The sequence below is a fragment of the Gorilla gorilla genome, chromosome 9, assembly GCF_029281585.2.
Source record: "Gorilla gorilla gorilla isolate KB3781 chromosome 9, NHGRI_mGorGor1-v2.1_pri, whole genome shotgun sequence".
Taxonomy (NCBI): Eukaryota; Metazoa; Chordata; class Mammalia; order Primates; family Hominidae; genus Gorilla; species Gorilla gorilla.
This window is the reverse complement of record NC_073233.2, coordinates 23,724,429-23,742,203: the sequence shown is the minus strand read 5'-3', so window position 1 is coordinate 23,742,203 and position 17,775 is coordinate 23,724,429. Positions and strand designations below refer to the sequence as shown.

General features: G+C 42.2%; 1 protein-coding gene across 6 annotated transcripts in view; it reads right to left on the bottom strand.

The window, feature by feature from the left end:
• Positions 1 to 9,377, bottom strand: part of NCR3LG1 (natural killer cell cytotoxicity receptor 3 ligand 1) — a 32,801-nt gene extending 23,424 nt beyond the window's left edge. For 2 of the 6 annotated variants that reach the window (XR_010135443.1, XM_004050763.5), the window contains exons 1-2: positions 8,936 to 9,290; positions 4,013 to 4,363 (exon numbers count right to left, since the gene is read on the bottom strand). Coding sequence is in view for 1 of the 6 variants with exons in the window: in XM_004050763.5 (XP_004050811.3) it covers positions 4,013 to 4,363; positions 8,936 to 9,005 (421 nt within the window). In the remaining 5 variants the exon portion in view is untranslated. The other 4 variants (XR_010135439.1, XR_010135441.1, XR_010135442.1 and 1 more) reach the window with 4 other exon arrangements.
• Positions 9,378 to 17,775: the final 8,398 nt, after the last annotated feature.

Sequence of the window (17,775 nt, the reverse complement as noted above, 5' to 3'; positions counted from 1 at the left end):
GCCTATAATCCCAACACTTTGGGAGGCTGAGACGGAGGAGACCACTTGAGCTCAGAAGTTCCAGACCAGGCTGGGCTACACGGTGAAACTCGATCTCTACAAAAATACAAAAATTGGCTGGGAGCGGTGGCGCGAGCCTGTAGTACAAGCTACTCGGAAAGCTGAGATGGTAGGATTGCCAGGGCCCAGGAGGCAGAGGCTGCAGTGAGCCAAGATTGTGTCACTGTACTCCAGCCTGTATTAAAAGAAAAAAAGAAAAAGAAAAGAAACTGAATAGAAAGCCCAGAAATGGACCCACACAAATACATTCAACTGATCTTTGACAAAGAAGCAAAGGCAATTCAATGGAGAAAGGACAGTCTTTTCAACAAATGATGCTGGAACAATTAGGTGTTCATATGCAAAAAAAAAAAAAATACGTATAGAATATAGACACAAATCTTACACTTTTCACAAAAATTAAAGTAAACTGCATCATAGACCTAAATGTCAATGGTAAAACTATAAACCTTCTAGATGATAACACAGGAGAAAATCTAGGTAGCCTTGGGTTTGGTGATGAGCTTTAGGACACAATGTTAAGAGCATGATCCATGAAAGAAAAATGTAGTAAGTTCGACTTTTTAAAATTAAGAACTTCTGCTCTACAAAAGACATTGTTAAGAGAATGAAAAGACAAGCCACAGACTGTGAGAAAATATCTGTGAGACATCTATCTGATAAAGGCTTGTATCCAGAATGTACAAAGGACTCTTAAAACACAACAATTTAAAAAATGAGCCCAGTTAAAAAATAGGCAAACAATCTGAACAAACATCTCATCAAAGAAGACATACAATTCCCAGTACTTTGGGAGGCCGAGACACGCAGATCATTTGAGCCCAGGAGTTCAAGACCAGCCTGGGCAACACAGCAAAACCCTATCTCTACAAAAAATACAAAAATTAGCCAGGCATGGTGATGTACACCTGTAGTCCTAGCTACTTGGGAGGCTGAAGCCTGGGAGAATCACCTGAGCCTGGGAAGTGAGCTGTAATCACACCACTGCACTCCAGCCTGGACAACCAATGAACACACACACAAAAAAGACATACGAATGGCAAGTAAGAATATGAAAAGATGTCCAACATTATGTCATTAGGGAACTGCTAATTAAAACAACAAATGAGATACCACTATATACTTATTAAAATGGCTAAAATCTGGGCTGGGTATGGTGGTTCATGCCTGTAATCCCAGTACTTTGGGAAGCTGAGGTGGGCAGATCATCTGAGGTCAGGAGTTCAAGACCAGCCTGGCCAACATGGTGAGACCCCATCTCTACTAAAAATACAAAAATTAGCCAGGCGTGGTGGCGGGCACCTGTAATCCTAGTTACCTGGGAGGCTAAGGCAGGAGAATCGCTTAAACCTGGGAGGTGGAGGTTGCAGTAAGCCAAGGTCACACCACTGCACTCCGGCCTGGGCAACAGAGCAAGACTGTCTGAAAAAAAAAATCTCAAAAAAAAAAAAAAAAGGAATTGCCAAAAAGCACTGTACTCTAGTAGATAAAGTTGTTTCTTATCGGAGTACAGGTTAATAATTAATTCAATAAACAGAGGATGGTGGGTACAGGTTTCTCACTGCTGGAGTGGGAGTTTACAGATGAGCAAGAGAAGGAAACTAGAATGATCTATGTGGTGATGGACTAAAGTTGGAGACATCAGTAAGAACAAATGTTTAATGTAATATAGGTACAGATGGTTACACATAGAAATATTTGTAGATATGTGTATATGCAGAGGTTAGTACGCATACATGTATTTCTTTGCTCTGTTGGCTGAGAGGGTCTAGAATCAATGATACCTCAGCAACAAAAAGTACACTAACTGTCCAGGTCTTGGTTTCTAAGACCATTTTCCAATAAAAGGAACCAAGGTTTCTTGGAGTATTCATTGGTTCTAGGACTAGAACCAGGAAATATACAAGAGAGGAAATATACAAGATGAGTCTGGAGCATCTTATAGTGCCAAAATGTAAAAAGTGCTTAAAATCAAACAAAATTCTTGATATGGATTTGCCAAAAATTAAATAAAACAAAAAATAAAATAATAAAACAAAAGAAAATCTTACAATGATTGGGGTATGTCAATGTGACACAAGAGCCAAGTGAATGAGCTCCCCGTGGCCAAAGCTGGAAAAATTTGAGAAAAAATAAAGTAGTATTGCATTATAACACAAAGTATAAAATAAATATCCTTGAGTCCTTATTGATATCAATGATTGAATAAAGTCATAAATGGGAGAAAAGATTTATATCTCCCATGCAGAAGAATTCTTAAAAAAATTATGTAGATACTCCACCTCCAAGGAGGAAGAACATAAATAACCCCCAACCTTAAGTGTGGGCTGCACAGAGTGACTTCCTTTCAAAGAGTACAGTATGAAAATAGGAGGAAGAGTAACTTTTCAGTAGAGAAACCAGACAAACACTACTTCAACTAGATGGTCAAGGTCAGCATCAACAGTCATAAGTCATGTGATTTGATGTGATGAAAATGGCAGTTTACCTCTGCGATGTTCCTCCAAAAACCCATAACCCCAAGTCCAATTATGAGGAAAACAGCAGACAAATCCTAACTTAGTGACATCCTCCAATATACCTGACCAATACCCTCACCAAACTGTCAAGGACATCAAAAATAAGGTCTAAGAAATTGTCACAGCAAAAAGGAGCCTAAGAACATATAACAATTAAATGCAATGTGGTATTCTGACGGGATCCTGGAACAGAAAAAGGACATTAGGTAAAAACTAAGGAAATATGAATAAATTACAGGCTTTCATTATAGTAAAATGTCAATATGGGTTCATCAATTATATCAAGGTACCATACGAATACAAGATGTTAATAACAGGGGAAATGGTATGCAGGGCGAGAGTGATATGAGAACTCTCATACTATTTTTGCAATGTTTCTGTAAATCTAAAACTGTCCTTAAAAAAAGTCTATTAATGTCTTTAAAAGCCACTGTTGGCCAGGCATGGTAGTTCATCCCTGTAATGCCAGAACATTGAGAGGCCAGGGCACAAGGATCTCTTGAGGCCAGAAGTTGGAGACCAGCCTGGGCAACACAAGGCCCCATCTCTACAAAAATGTAAAAATTCGCCAGGCATGGTGGCATGCAACCGAGGTCCTAGCTACTCAGGAGGCTGAGGCAGGGGGATCACTTGAGCCCTGGAGTTTGAGGTTACAGTGAGCTATGATTGTGCCATGCTCTCCAGCCTGGGCAACAGAGGGAGACCCTGTCTCCTATGTAGACCCTTTATATAGATATATAAAGCCTGGAAGAACAGTGGCTATATATACGGCCACTGTCAGTTGGCCGTATATATAGCCACTGTCACTGTTATTCCTCTGTCAGTTGCAGAGGAAGTGAATCCTAATTAATATGCCTCTCACTCCCAAAATTACTATGGACAAAACATTCAAAGTCTTATGTACAATTATGGAGGGCCCATGCTGGGCTGAATTATGTCCTCCCAAAATTCTTATGTCCTCCCAGAATTCCCAGTATCTCTGAATGTGACTGTATTTAGAGATAGGTTCTTTAAAGAGGTAATTAAGTTAAAAATGGGGTTATTAGGGTGGACTCTGATCCAATATGATTGGTATCCTTATAAGAAGAGGAAATTAGGACACAGATATAGGCACAAAGGAAAGACCATGTGAAGACACAGGGAGAAGATGGCCAGAGAAGAGAGGCCTCAGAAGAAACCAATCCTGCTGATGTCTTCATCTCAGACTTCTAGCCTCCAAAAGTGTGAAAAATAAGCATCTGTTGTTTAAAGGCACCCAGTCAATGGTATTTTGTTATGGCAGCCTTAGCAAACTAATACAGCCACCAAGCTCATCCATGTATTATCAGACCATTTTATAATACAGGAAAGTGGAGCTCAAAGAGGTGTGTGGGTTTTGTTGTTGTTAACCCCAACACCATGGGAACTGTAAGGCACTGCCCCGAGACACTCACCCACAACTTCAAGCTGGACTGTTCCCTGTGCCTTCAGAGGGGTGACCACCACCTCACATCGGTACTCTCCTGCTTCCTCCAGCTGGATTCCAGGCAGCTGCAGTGAGGCGTCCCCACTCTTCAGCCTCCATGGAGACACAATGGCTCCACGTCGGAATGCCTCTTGGTGATCTCCAAAAAATTCAAAGATTTTGACTTCTTTGTCAAACGTCAGACTCTTCCAAAACCAGGTGATACCCATAGATGTGATGTTGAGGGGTTGGGAATAAAAGATATTGCAGAATATGGTGACATTGTCATTCAGGGGTGTGATCTGAGTCCCCCCTGCCATCATCTCTACTTTCAGATCACCTGTGGCAATAAGAGGACACAATGTTCAGTTTACCAATGTATGAACATCTTTTTGAGATGTGCTATGGACTGAATGCTTGAGTCCTCCAAAATTCATATGGAGGCCTGACCCCCAGTGTGATGGTATCTGGAGGCAGGGCCTTTGGGAAGCGATTAGGTCATAAGAGGAGAGTCCTCATGAATGGGATTAGTGCCCTTACAAGAAAAGACATGAGGCCGGGCACGGTGGCTCATGCCTGTAATCCCAGCACTTTGGGAGGCCGAGGCAGGCAGGTCATGAGGTCAGGAGATTGAGACCATCCTGGCTAACATGGTGAAGCCCCATCTCTACTAAAAATACAAAAAATTAGCTGGGCGTGGTGGTGCACACCTGTAATCCCAGCTACTCGGGAGGCTAAGGCAGGAGAATTGCTTGAACCCAGGAGGCAGGGGTTGCAGTGAGCTGAGATCGTGCCACTGCACTCCAGCCTGGGTGACAGAGCGACACTCTGTCTCCAAAAAAAAAAAAAAAAAAAGAAAGAAAGAAAGAAAAGAAAAGAAAAAGACAAGACATGAGGCTGGGCCTGGTGGTTCACACCTATAATCCCAGCACTCCCAGAGCCTGAGGCCAGAGGATCCCTTGAGCCCAGGTGTTCCAGACCAGACTAGGCAATATAATGGGACCTTGTCTCTACAAAAAAATAAAAATAAATTAGCCCAGCATGGTGGTTAGCACTTGTAGTCCCAGCTACTTGGGAGGCTGAGGTGAGAGGATCCCTTGTGCCCAGAAGTTCAAGGCTGCAGTCAGCCGTGATAATGCCATTGCACTCTAGCCTGGGTGACAGAGTGAGACTCTGTCTCAAAAACAAACAAATAAATAAATAAATAAGAAAAGACATGACAGAGAGATATGTCTCTCTCCACCACGTAAAGATACAGCAAGAAGGTATCCTTCTATAAACTAGAAATGAGGCTCTCACCAGAAACCAGATCATCCACACTTTCCTCTTCGATTTCCCAGCCTCCAGAATCATGAGAAATAAATTTCTGTTTAAGCCACACAGTATATATCTGTTATGGTAGCCTGGCAAGACTAAGACAGGACATTTTTCCATTTCATTTATTTAGATTTTAAATTTCTTTCAGCAATATTTTACAGTTTCCAGAGTATATATTTTCTGTTTCTTTCGTTAAATTTACTCATAAGTATTTTATTCTTTTGATGCTATTGTAAAGAGAATTTTCTCTTTTTTTTTGATGTTTTCCTATTTATTTATTTAGAGATAGGGTCTCGCTGTGTCACCCAGGCTGGAGTGCAGTGGTGCTATCACTGCTCACTGCAGCCTCCACCTCCTGGGCTCAAGTGATCCTCCTGTCTCAGCCTCCCAAGTAGTTGGGACTACAGGCACATGCCACCATGCTCAGCTAATTTTTTCATTTTTTGTAGAGATGGAGTCTTACTAAGTTGCCCAGACTGGTCTCTAACTCCTGGGCTCAAGCAATCCTCTCACTGCCTCCTCAAGTATTGGGATTACAGGTATGAGCCACTGCGACTGGCTAGATGTTTTCCATTTTAGAACAGTAGGTTGCTAGCAAGTTTACGCTTATACCTATTCCAACAAAAAGTGCAAGGACAGTTCAAAATATTACATTTGCTATTTCAAAGAAGAGTACAACTCCAAAGAAGTCAGACTCATTACTAACAATGCAGAGCTAGACATCTATATTTAGATAAATGTCAGAAACCGAATTCCCCTTGTTGCCATCAAACATGTCCTTTCATTAGTCACATCCAACATATCTAAATAAAGTTTTCAAAATTAACGTTAACAAAAACGTATCCAAAAACCTGCCAACTTGCTCAAAGATTTGTGCAAGTCTATTCTTTAAAATAATACATTAGGGAAACGCGGTGACAAGCTTTCTGTTCTATGTATCAAAGCAAAAATAGACTTGACCTACAAAATGAAGATAGGGTCAACTGTAACCAAAAAAACAGTATGCTTCCCCCTGGTGGCCAACCAAGAAATGGAGAAACCAAGGATACGAAACAGCCAGGCCACCTAGTTGTATTGTCACTCTTAAAAACGAAAAGTGACTACCAAAAAAAAAAAAGAAGAAGAAGAATTGGGGGGCCGGAGGGAGAGGGGAAAATATCAAAAACACTAACATGTGCTTAAAAGGAATACAAACCTGAGTGCCAGACTACATAAATTTAAAAGATTTAAATCAACAAATCAAAATTTAGAAGGCAAATTTGGGAAACCTCGTCTATTTTCAGAGCGCCCAAGCGCTCACCCAGGACCTCCATGTATTTTCATTTAAAGGTACAGAGTTTAGTACCTTAACAGCTTAACAGCATTCGCCTTTTTCAAGGACTAGATCCTTGGAATTTTCTGCAGTCTTGTTTCCAAGGAAAAGCATTTTTGCATTTATCTTTTCAAATCAACTAGTGGTATAACCTACATAGAGAACCTCCAGTTCTAGAGCTCTCCAACTAGGGAGGACTGTTAACTACAGCTTTACAAATTGCTCTTTTCAACTTCATTTCTGAAACAAAACCTAACGTTCTTTAAAACATTTTCTATATCAACAACCTTTAAAGACAGTCTCATACAAAGACGGGCTAGAATCTCTTGCATTAAAATCTGACGAATTCCTTTGTATGACTGGATTTTTTTTTTCTTGTACCACTTTAAATTTGCTTCCACACAGAATAGCAGCCAGGGAAACAGATGCTCCATCCTAAGGTGTAGGGATTTCTTGTAGGCGGAAATGATTTGTTAGGCGAAAGCTTCCGAAACGGTTTTCCATTTCACAGTCTCTTCCCGGTGCCAAAGTCCAGCACCAACGCCTGGTTCTGCGGTCCGACCCTCATGCAGCCGCCGCCGCGCTCCTCGTGGCTGGACGAGCCGGAACTAGCTTCCTCCAGGAGCTGCTGCTGCTGCCGTCACTGGGCGCCGCCGCACAGCCAAACGGCGTTCCTCCCTCTCCGCTTCCCTGAGACCTCGCGTCCCTTCTCTACCACCACCAGCATCCGCGGGGACCGGGACTGGACGAAAGTGGCGGGGACCCAGGGCCCCTGAGGAGGGGGCGCCGGGCCCGGGAGGGGGCGCGGGACGGGCATGGGACCGGGTGGGCGCGGCGGCAGCCCCCTGGCGCCACTTCGAGCTCGAGGAGACCCAGACTGATAGAGCGCGGAGGCGTTTCCAGACCGCAGCGACAGGCGTTTCAAGTCCGCAGCGCGGAGACAAGCGCAATTTTGGCTTTCCACTTCACCGCCCACACTTCACTCGGAACTGTCTTATTTTCACATTGCTTATTGCAAATGTATAGAAATACTATTCACTCGTTTTTATTTCCACTTCCCTCTCCCATCGGGCAGCCATTCTAAGGTGTTTAACATGTAATTTTTGTTCTCTTTAAGGCTGTATCTTCTGTTTCTCAAACTGTGGAAATGGTATTGCATTGTATGTCCACTGTTTACTTGGCTCTACGCCTTCAACATCCGTTCACGCTGCTCGGCAAGCAGCAAGGGCGTGGTGTGAAGCTGCCGCCAAGGTCTCCACGGTGAGGTCCACACGCGGCTCTCCTCCACCTGCAGTGACTCGGGGCGCCCAGAGCGCGCCTCCGGGATTCCTACATTCCACCTCCACCACCCGGCACCCAGGAGCGTATTTTGGCCAGCCTAGTAAGGGTCAAGCAGCATCTTGTTGTTTAATTGCCATTCTTCTAGTTAGAAATGAGTTTAAATATCTCTACATACGCGTTTCAGCCTTTTAGTCTCCTGTTTAAGTTAACGCAGAACACGCCCATACGAGTTCCCAAAAAAGCAAGAGAACGTTTGAAGGTCACCACAAGATCAAAACACTCCCCTCCCTCTCTCAGTAAAGACCTAACTTAGCAAAGCCAGGAGGACCCACTGATACGCGAATGAATGATTTTTTCAATTTACCGATTCCCTGATTTTCTTCTCTCCTCCGGCCCCTCGGATGATGCGAGAGAGGCGCCAAATACCGAGGCACCAAACGCGCGACATCCAAGGAAGCACCGTTTCCGCTCTCACAGGTGTCGACCCTGCACAGGGCAGGCCTTCAATGTAAACCTGTTGCATCTGGGACTCCGCTTCTCACAAAGGAGGGACGCTTGAAAATAGAGCCCCCAGGCCGGGCGCGGGGGCTCACGCCTGTAATCCCAGCACTTTGGGAGGCCGAGGCGGGTGGATCACTAGGTCAAGGAGACCATCTTGGCTAACACTGTGAAACCCCGTCTCTACTAAAAGTACAAAAAATTAGCCGGGCGTGGTGGCGGGCGCCTGTGGTCCCAGCTACTCGGGAGTCTGAGGCAGGAGAATGGCGTGAACCTGGGAGGCGGAGCTTGCAGTGAGCCGAGATCGCGCCACTTCACTCCAGCCTGGGAGACAGAGCGAGACTCCGTCTCAAAAAAAAAAAAAAAGGAGAAGAAATAGAAAAGAAAATAGAGCTCTCAGCCCCCAGGAAATTGAGGTCCCCTGGCGGGACGCTAGGGAGCTGACCCGCGAGGACCCTCTGGCGCCAGGAGCCCCCGCCCCAGCCCACCCCAGCCGCCCCCTACCTGCGGTCGTCAGCGCCCACAGCAGAATCAGGAGCGCCGCGCACGTGGAGGCGGCAGCCCTCCACGCCATCGCCGCGGCTGCTGTTGTGTATTTTTTTTCGCCGAGTGGGAGCAGGCGGCCCGGTAGAAACCAAGGGCAGGGGGAGACCTCTGTTGCTAAAGAGTTGACGGAGACACAGCCGGGATTTCCAGCCGGCGCTTTTGCACATCCCACTTCTTCAGATCCCTTCGGCAACTGCGAAGTCGCCTGGATTTCCCAGGTTCGCACTGTAGGAAGCCAGGCGCGTGACAAGCCCCACCCGCGCCGCACTTTAGCCCGGGGGCGGGCACCGGCCGGGGAATCCTCCCTCGCCTCCGCCCGCGGCACGAGGTTGCGCGGTTACAGCCCCGGTGCCTCTCGCGAGCGGCTCTGCGGTCCAGGACTCGGGGCATCCTCTGGGTTCGCTTAGTAAATTGAGACCGGGATCCAAGTGGCCCGGGGCGCTGCTCTAAGATGCTGACCGCAGTCGGTGATTGCGAGAGCATGTGCACGCGTCCAGAGCGACATCTTACCGTTGGCGCGATAAACTTACATTACTTTAAAAACCAAAAACAACAAAAATTTAGCATTACTTAAGTCGAAAGGCAAATTAAATCCCCAGGACAATTCAGTTAAACGCCTGAAGGTGGCCCTTAATTTCCCATTTCTACTAACCAAGAAGTGGCTTGCGACCTCCTGAAGCAAACCCAAATATTCTCATTCGGTGATTAAGTTTTACCACCTCTAGACCAGTTTTTAAATCAATTTAACCGCAAAGTTCAGAACCCAAGTGGCACAGTAAATGTGTGTGCATTTATAACGCAGAACCTGCATTCTTTCCCCAGCAACCTGCATTCCATTTGTCTCATTGACCCTACTGCATTTTTCCTTCGCATCATTAAAAAGGATGTAATGTACAGAAAAGCACAGACAGACCTAAACTCCAATGCCAGCCATGCCATCTGCTGATTATAAGACAGTGGGTAAGTGACCTCATATCCCCAGCCTGTTCACATGTTTCTAAAACTGAGAGAGTAAAAGCTTCCTTTGCAGGGTTAGAAACACTGTCACTGACTAAGCAAATAGTCACATTCTCACTTATCTGCAGAACAGAGTGCATACATAAAGAGCTCAGAAGTGAAAGATGCACAGAGTGCCCACAGTGGCAGCAACTAGCTGAGGGGCCTTCAGATCACAGCCTTCCGGACCACCGTTATAACAGGTAGAGATATGCAAGGTTAAGTCCAGCTATTGAATTTTTAAAACCTAAATTACACCTCTTCTCAACCTCTGCCTCCTCCAAGGAGCCTTACCTGAGGAGACATCCTTGTCTGGTATTAGTGACATCATTAAATAACATTCCCAATGGAGGTATATGACGACTCCTTATACATGCCCAGAATAGTGATTCACAAAGTTGTGACACATACACATCACCCTGTAGAAATTATCAAATTACTCTTTTGGTAATTTTTACTGTTTTGGTAATTTTTTGGTACCCTTTTTACTCTAAAGGGTAAAACCGGCAGGTTTCTCTATTTATATTTCATTAGAATGAAAAGTCATTACCTGTGTTTTCATTTTTACCAATATCATGTCTATTTGAACATGTCTTTTTTTTTTTTTTGTGAGACAGAGTCTCGTTCTGTTGCCCAGGCTGGAGTGCAGTGGCGTGATCTCAGCTCACTGCAACCTCTGCCTCCCAGGTTCAAGAGATTATTGTGCCTCAGCTTCATCCTCCCAAGTAGCTGGGATTACAGGTGCCTGCCACCACACCCAGCTAATTTTTGTATTTTTAGTAGAGACAGAGTTTCACCATGTTGGCCAGGCTGGTCTTGAACTCCTGACCTCAAGTGATCCGCCCACCTCAGCTTCCCAAAGTGCTGGGATCACAGGCGTGAGTCACCACACCCGGCCTAAACATGTCTTTTAATACTTTTGCCAACTTTCCATTCAACCCTAAAGCACACAGCAGATACCTCACGATGCTTCTCAAACAAAATAAGCATATATTCTCAGGAATTATTTATGGAAAACTCTGACTTTCTGTGTTCTTTATTGGTGCACAGCATTGAGACACGGTATTCAAATGCTGGTTGACACTGAGGTCATTTATATGACACATTGCATCCAACTTGCTGTTGGAATATCACATACAATTTTGGAACCATATTGTAACACATATTGAAAATATCCAACAAGTAATCAGAATGGTAAATAAGGGACATTCACTCAAAGACATGTATCCAGGGACAGTATGGCAGAGACTGCTATTTGTCAACCAATACCTGTTTTCCCCTTTTTCCTTGAAAAAGGCCTCCAATATTTTCCCGGGCACAGGGATCAATAAAAGACTGCATTTCCTAATCATTCTGGAACTAAATGTGGCCGTATGACCAAGTTCTGGCCAAAGTAATATAAATGGAAATGTTGTGTGTGACTCCTGGGAAATGTCCTTAAAGAGAAGGAAATGATCTTCTTTTCCCCTTCCTTCTTTCTGACAGCAGGATAGCAGATGTAATGCCTAGAGCTTGAGGAGACATCTTGCACCACAGTGTGGAAACCATGCACTAGGACAAAGGGACAGAAAAAGAGAAGGGTTCTGGGTCCCTGATGACTTGTGAAACCTCTACCAGCTTTAGAAGGACACCTCTGGACCTGTGGAACATAAGAAACAAAGTCAGTAAGCTACTCTTATTTAAAATGTTCTCATTTTCAGCAGAACCTAATCCTAATCACTACAAATGAGTAAAGGAGCTGAGCCCATTTTGTTTGGAGTAGCCTGGGGGTTTAAGAAATGGTACCAGTCTTGTAAGTCTCTGAAAAGCTAACACCTGTGTATGTGAGTACACATGTTAGGTGATGTTCTTGAAGGCAAAAGCAAGTTGGAGAGAGATTTTGGCTCAGTATAAGAAAAGCTTTCTGCTGGGCGCGGTGGCTCACACCTGTAATCCCAGCACTTTGGGAGGCCGAGGCGGGTGGATCACCTGAGGTCAGGAGTTTGAGACCAGCCTGGCCAACATGGTGAAACCCTGTCTCTACTAAAAATACAAAACTTAGCCAGGTGTGGTGGCAGACGCCTGTAATCCCAGCTACTCGGGAGGCTGAAGCAGGAGAATCACTTGAACCCGGGAAGCGGAGGTTGCAGTGAGCCGAGATCAATGCCATTGCACTCCAGCCTGAGTGACAAGTGTAAGACTCTGTCTCAAAAAAAAAAAAAGAAAAGGAAAGGAAAGCTTTTCTATTAAAGGAATGGGACATTTCAAGTTGCCCCTCAGCAGCAATTTATTGAACTCTGCCAGGCACAATCTAGGAGTGACGAATTCAGAGATGGCTAAAGCACAGTCCTTAGCTTCAAAAATCTGTCTAGGCCAGGTGTAGTGGCTTATGCCTGTAATCCCAGCACTTTGGGAAGCCAAGACAGGAGGATCACTTGAGCTCAGGAGTTTGGAATCAGCTTAGGCAACATAGTGAGACCCCATCTCCACAAAAAAAAATCAAGATATTAGCTGGGTGTGGTGGTGTCACCTATATTCCCAGCTATTTGAGAGGCTGAGGTGGGAGGGAGGATGGCTCAAGGCCAGGAGGTCATGGCTGCAGTGAGCCATGACTGCACCACTGCACTCCAGCCTGGGTGACAGAGTGAGACTCTGTCTCCAAAAAAAAAAAAAACAAAAAAAACACAAAAACAAACAAAAAACACTTCATTCTAGACCATTGTTGTTCCAAGTAGCTGTGCTGAAGGACTCTTTAAAAGTGTCCAACCTGGCCAGGCATGATGGCTCATCCACTTTGGGAGGCAGAGGCAGGAGGACTGCTTGAGGGCAACAGTTCAAGACCAACTGGCCAACATAGCAAGATCCTGTCTCTATTATTTTTTCTTAATTCTAAAAAATAAAAGTAAAAATAAAAAATAAGTGTCCAACCCACGAAGAATTGTCATTTTGTGAAATAAAAATGAATTACTAGAGAAATGAAATAAAAAGACATAAAAATCCAAGCCCTCAATTTTTATTCTTAGATTCAAAAGACATAAAATTATTTTTGAATTGCTCTAAAAGTTTCCAACAGCATGAGTAATGTTGGTTGGCCTTCTCACCATTAGGTAACAGCCAGGCATAGACCAGCAGCAGTCACAGACCACACTGTGAGAAAGACCAGTCTAGACAAATGCAGATTGAGAGCCATTCTATAAAACAAATGACCTGTACTCTCAAAAAATGTAAATGTCATGAAAGACAAAATACAACTGAGGAGCTATTCCAGATCAAAGGAAATTAAAGAGACCTTACAACAAAATCCAACACACAAATCCTGGATCATGAAAAAATTATTATAAAGGACAGTATTGAGACAGTTGGTGAAATTTGAATACGGACTATGTGTTAGATTAATAGTATTGTAACAATGTTAAATTTCCCAAATTTGATAATTATATGATGGTTATGATTAAAAAAATCTTTGTTCATAAGAGATGCTCACATATTTAGGGTAACAGATCACAATGTTTGCGGCTTAATTCTGAAACGCTTCAGTCAAACAAAGAATTGGACAGAAAGAGTGAAAGCAAGGTATACTAAAATTTGTGAAAGGAAAATATTTTGGGTCCCCAAAATCACTAAGGAAAACTCAAGATGAAAAACTGCTTAGGGCAAACCTGTCTCCTGTTGCCCTGTTTCTATTCAGTCACTCCTCTGCTCACGGAGATAGATGCATATCTGACTTGCCTCCTTTGGAAAGGTAGAAACTCAAAATGGGAAACTCAAAAGAACATAACCCTTTGTGTATCACCTGTGACCTGGAAGCTCCCACCGCACTTAGAGCCTTCCTGCCTTTGCTTCAGGTTGTCCTGCCTTTCCAGGCCAAACCAATGTACTTCTTACATATATTGATTGATGTCTCATGTCTCCCTAAATGTATAAAACCAAGCTGTGCCCCGACCACCTTGGGCACATGTCGTCAGGACTTTCTGAGGCTGTGTCATGGCTGTGTCCTCAACCTTGGCAAAATAAACTTTCTAAATTAACTGAGACCTGTCTCAAATTTTCGGGGTTCACAAATTCATTATACTATCGTTGCAATGATTTAATTTTTTTTCAAAATAACACACACATAACAAAACTAAATGCAATGTGTGATCCCAGATTGGATCTTAGCACAGAAAAAATTTATAGTAGGATAACTGGCAAAATTTGCAGATTAGTTTATAGAATTGTATCAGTGTTAATTTCCTGATTGTAATACTTTTACTGTAGTTATATAACATGTTGATATTTGAGGAAGCTAGATGAAGGGCATATGGGAATTCTTTATACTATTTTTGCAAATTTTTTGTAAGGCTAAAATTATTTAAAGTTGGGCACCTAGAAGTCCTAACACCCAGTCCAGGACTTTCCACTATACCAACATCATGGACTCTGTCAGTGTGCTATCTTATTAAATGGTTCTTGAATTTAAATGGAAATATTTATTTATCATACAACACTGAAGGGTAGGGAGTGTGGCTATAAATGCTCTCAATGACATCTAAATGCTTATTAGACTCTTCATAACATCAGCCAGGTTTCCTTTCCATTATGGATTCTCTAATGATGAAAAAGAGTGAGGTGCTTTTCCACATGATTTACCACTGGTTCCCAAACTTGTCTGCATATTAGAATCACCTGGAGATGGGACCCAGGTACCAGTATTTTTTGAATCTCTTAGGTGATTCCAATATGCAGACAAGCCTGGAAACCACTGTGATTTCCACTTCAATGCTATCACTGGAAGACTTGAAGCAGGAGGTGGATAACCACTTACTAGCCATGCTGGAGAAGGGGTTCCTTCATTGGAAGATAGTATCTAAGGCCCTTCAGGCTCTATGACTCTCTAATGTTGGTGTTTTACAAATAATCCATTCTATTAACATTGTCAAATCTTTTTTCCCAGAAAATTACAACAAATATTACATATTTTTCTAATTTTACTTTTAATATAATTAGAAATAAACCTATACAAACAATGACTAGAACAATATTTTCCAAAAAATATTGCACTGGAATAATTTTTACAACATATATTTATAAAATGAATTCAAATGTAACAAAAATTATATAAAATCTCTGTTTTTCTGATTCTCTATCAAATTAAAATCCAATTATTTATTTATAGTTTTAAAAATAGGCCAAATATCTAAATATGCCAAGAAAAAATAAATCTAAGTAATCTTCAAGGTAGTAGAACTTTTTCCAAAATTTAAAAATAACGTTTTCAGCCCCATATTTATAAAAGGTTACTTTTCTTTTTTTTGAGACGGAGTGTCGCTCTGCCACCCAGGCTGTAGTGCAGTGGTGCGTTATCGGCTCACTGCAACCTCCGCCTCCCGGCCTCAAGTGATTCTCCTGCCTCAGCCTCCTGAGTAGCTGGGATTACAGGCGCCTACCACCAGGCCCGGCTAATTTTTGTATTTTTAGTAGAGATGGGGTTTCACCATCTTGGCCAGGCTGGTCTTTAACACCTGACCTCGTGATTCACCCGCCTTGGCCTCCCAAAGTACTGGGATTACAGGCGTGAGCCACCGCACCCAGCCAAAAAGGTTACATTTTTAATTCAACATTTAAACTGAAAATTTTTCAATATTCTCCCAATAATTAGTAATAACAAATAAAAGCTCTTTAAAATCTTGACTTTAAAATAGGATATGTAAACCATCATTCTTAAATGGTTTTAAGACATAATTAATATTGGTAAAATATGGATTACACAGCACTGGTTTTCTTTATTTAAAAAAAGGCAATAATGGATAGGTTTTTTTTTTTCATGTTTTAGTTCCAGAAGACAATTTTTTTTCAGAAGATACTGAATGGTCTTCCATCCAGAACTATTTTAGTCACAAGCTTACACACATTTTCCATCCAAAAATAAGATATTTCTATTAAAAGCTATACAAATTGGTACACAGACAGCATTTACTACACAGATACTATTTCTAAAGTTGCAAGGTTTCTAATTCTCATGTGTGCTAATAGATACCAGACTAACAGCTTCAGGAAAGATTAACCCTCCTTTCACTGTCCCTGAAAGGGGGATCCATCTTCCACCTTCAGCCTCCAGAGCTCTTCCATTCTTAGGTCCTGGAACTGGACACAGGGGCTCGGACAGAATTATCAGGAAGTCACCAGAGCCATAGCAGAAGAATGAAACAGTCACTCTAGGCATTAACTGACTTCAAATTGCTGTCCTTACAAAAATACTTAGCCTCTGTTTTATCATTTATATAAATCTTTTAGAAGATAACCCTGTTTAAATATAGTCACCTAGTCTTAATTAGTAATACAAAAGGCTTCCTTAGAGAAAAGATCAATAGCTTGGGATTGTGAGGGAAGGGAAGAATTTGTTTGAAAGGCCTGATAATAGAGTCCCATAAAGCTGGTGGCTATGAAACTTTAAGACTGAAAATGGTGCTAGGACCTCTTACATGCCTCAAAGCTTTCTCCAGTGATTAAGAAGGTGCATTAGAAATACAATAGTGGGAAAGTCAATACAAAAGTGGGAAAATGGGGGAGTGCATATAGAGAGGAAAGAACTTCTTGATTAAAATTCAGGTCATCCAGGCAAAAGTAGTGAAGAAGTAATAAACTAGGCTACTTTTCTCCTAACCAGAGATTGCTGAATTCACACCCTAGTCTTTCTGTATCAAAGATGTTTCTTCCTGTATTAACTGTAAGATGAATAATGCCTGCTGAGATCTATAAAGTACTATAGATAGGCTTCTGCATATCTTTAAAACCATTATTATTTAAGGAGGATACAAAAAAGTCAAAGAACTGAACAGGGACATTCATCAGAGCATCTGACTGCTACGTATTTGCCCCAGATGCTGGTTCACTCTATCAGAGAGGAGTAAGGAGTCAGGGACCCACCCCATGAGTCAGAAATTCCCCTGCAGAGATAGAAGAACTCTCTTGTAGGCAGGAATGAGGGCCTGCCTAACTAGCTCTAGAAAAACTGACTTTTCTGCAAAGGTGCTTTTTCTTTTCCCCAAAAAATCAACCTTGAACCTCAATGAAACATACTATGAACATCAAAGGGAATAAATACACACACATATCAAAAGAAATAAAAAATGATATGGGATTAGGACTGAGATTTAGTTAGAAAAAAATTAAGATGCAAATTCTAAGATATATTACTAAGTGTCATAGAACAAGAAAGAATCACTACACAAAGTTGATAGGGATTTTAAATAGTCATGTTTGATAAAAATACTTCAATAAATATCTCCATAAAACTGTTTAAAACATTAAAGGACATAGTAAATATGCTTTAAAAAGGAAATCATCTATATATCACTACTTTAATAAGGAAATATTTAGAAAGTTGTCACACCAAGAACAGAAAGGATAAAATTCAAAAGTAAAACAACTCCAAATCACCTTAACAATGGAGGACAGCATGGAAGCAAAATAGGCCAAGCAACATGGTACAAAACAAATACAACATGGCACAGACTGCATATGTGCCTCACACCCCATGCACAGAAAATCTAAAGCAAGGGCGGGGATTTAATTAAATGACACATACTGTGACATCACTAAAAATGCACATTGAAAATGAACTAAAATTGAGCAGAAATAACATGTTAAATGCAATGATTCATGGGAGATAGCAAAGAGAACTAGATGCAATTTTATTTTTTTTCTCTCTCACTGTTAAATCAATTAAAAGACACAGACTGGCAAATTGGATAAAGCGTCAAGACCCATCAGTGTGCTGTATTCAGGAAACCCATCTCATGTGCAGAGACACACATAGGCTCAAAATAAAGGGATGGAGGAAG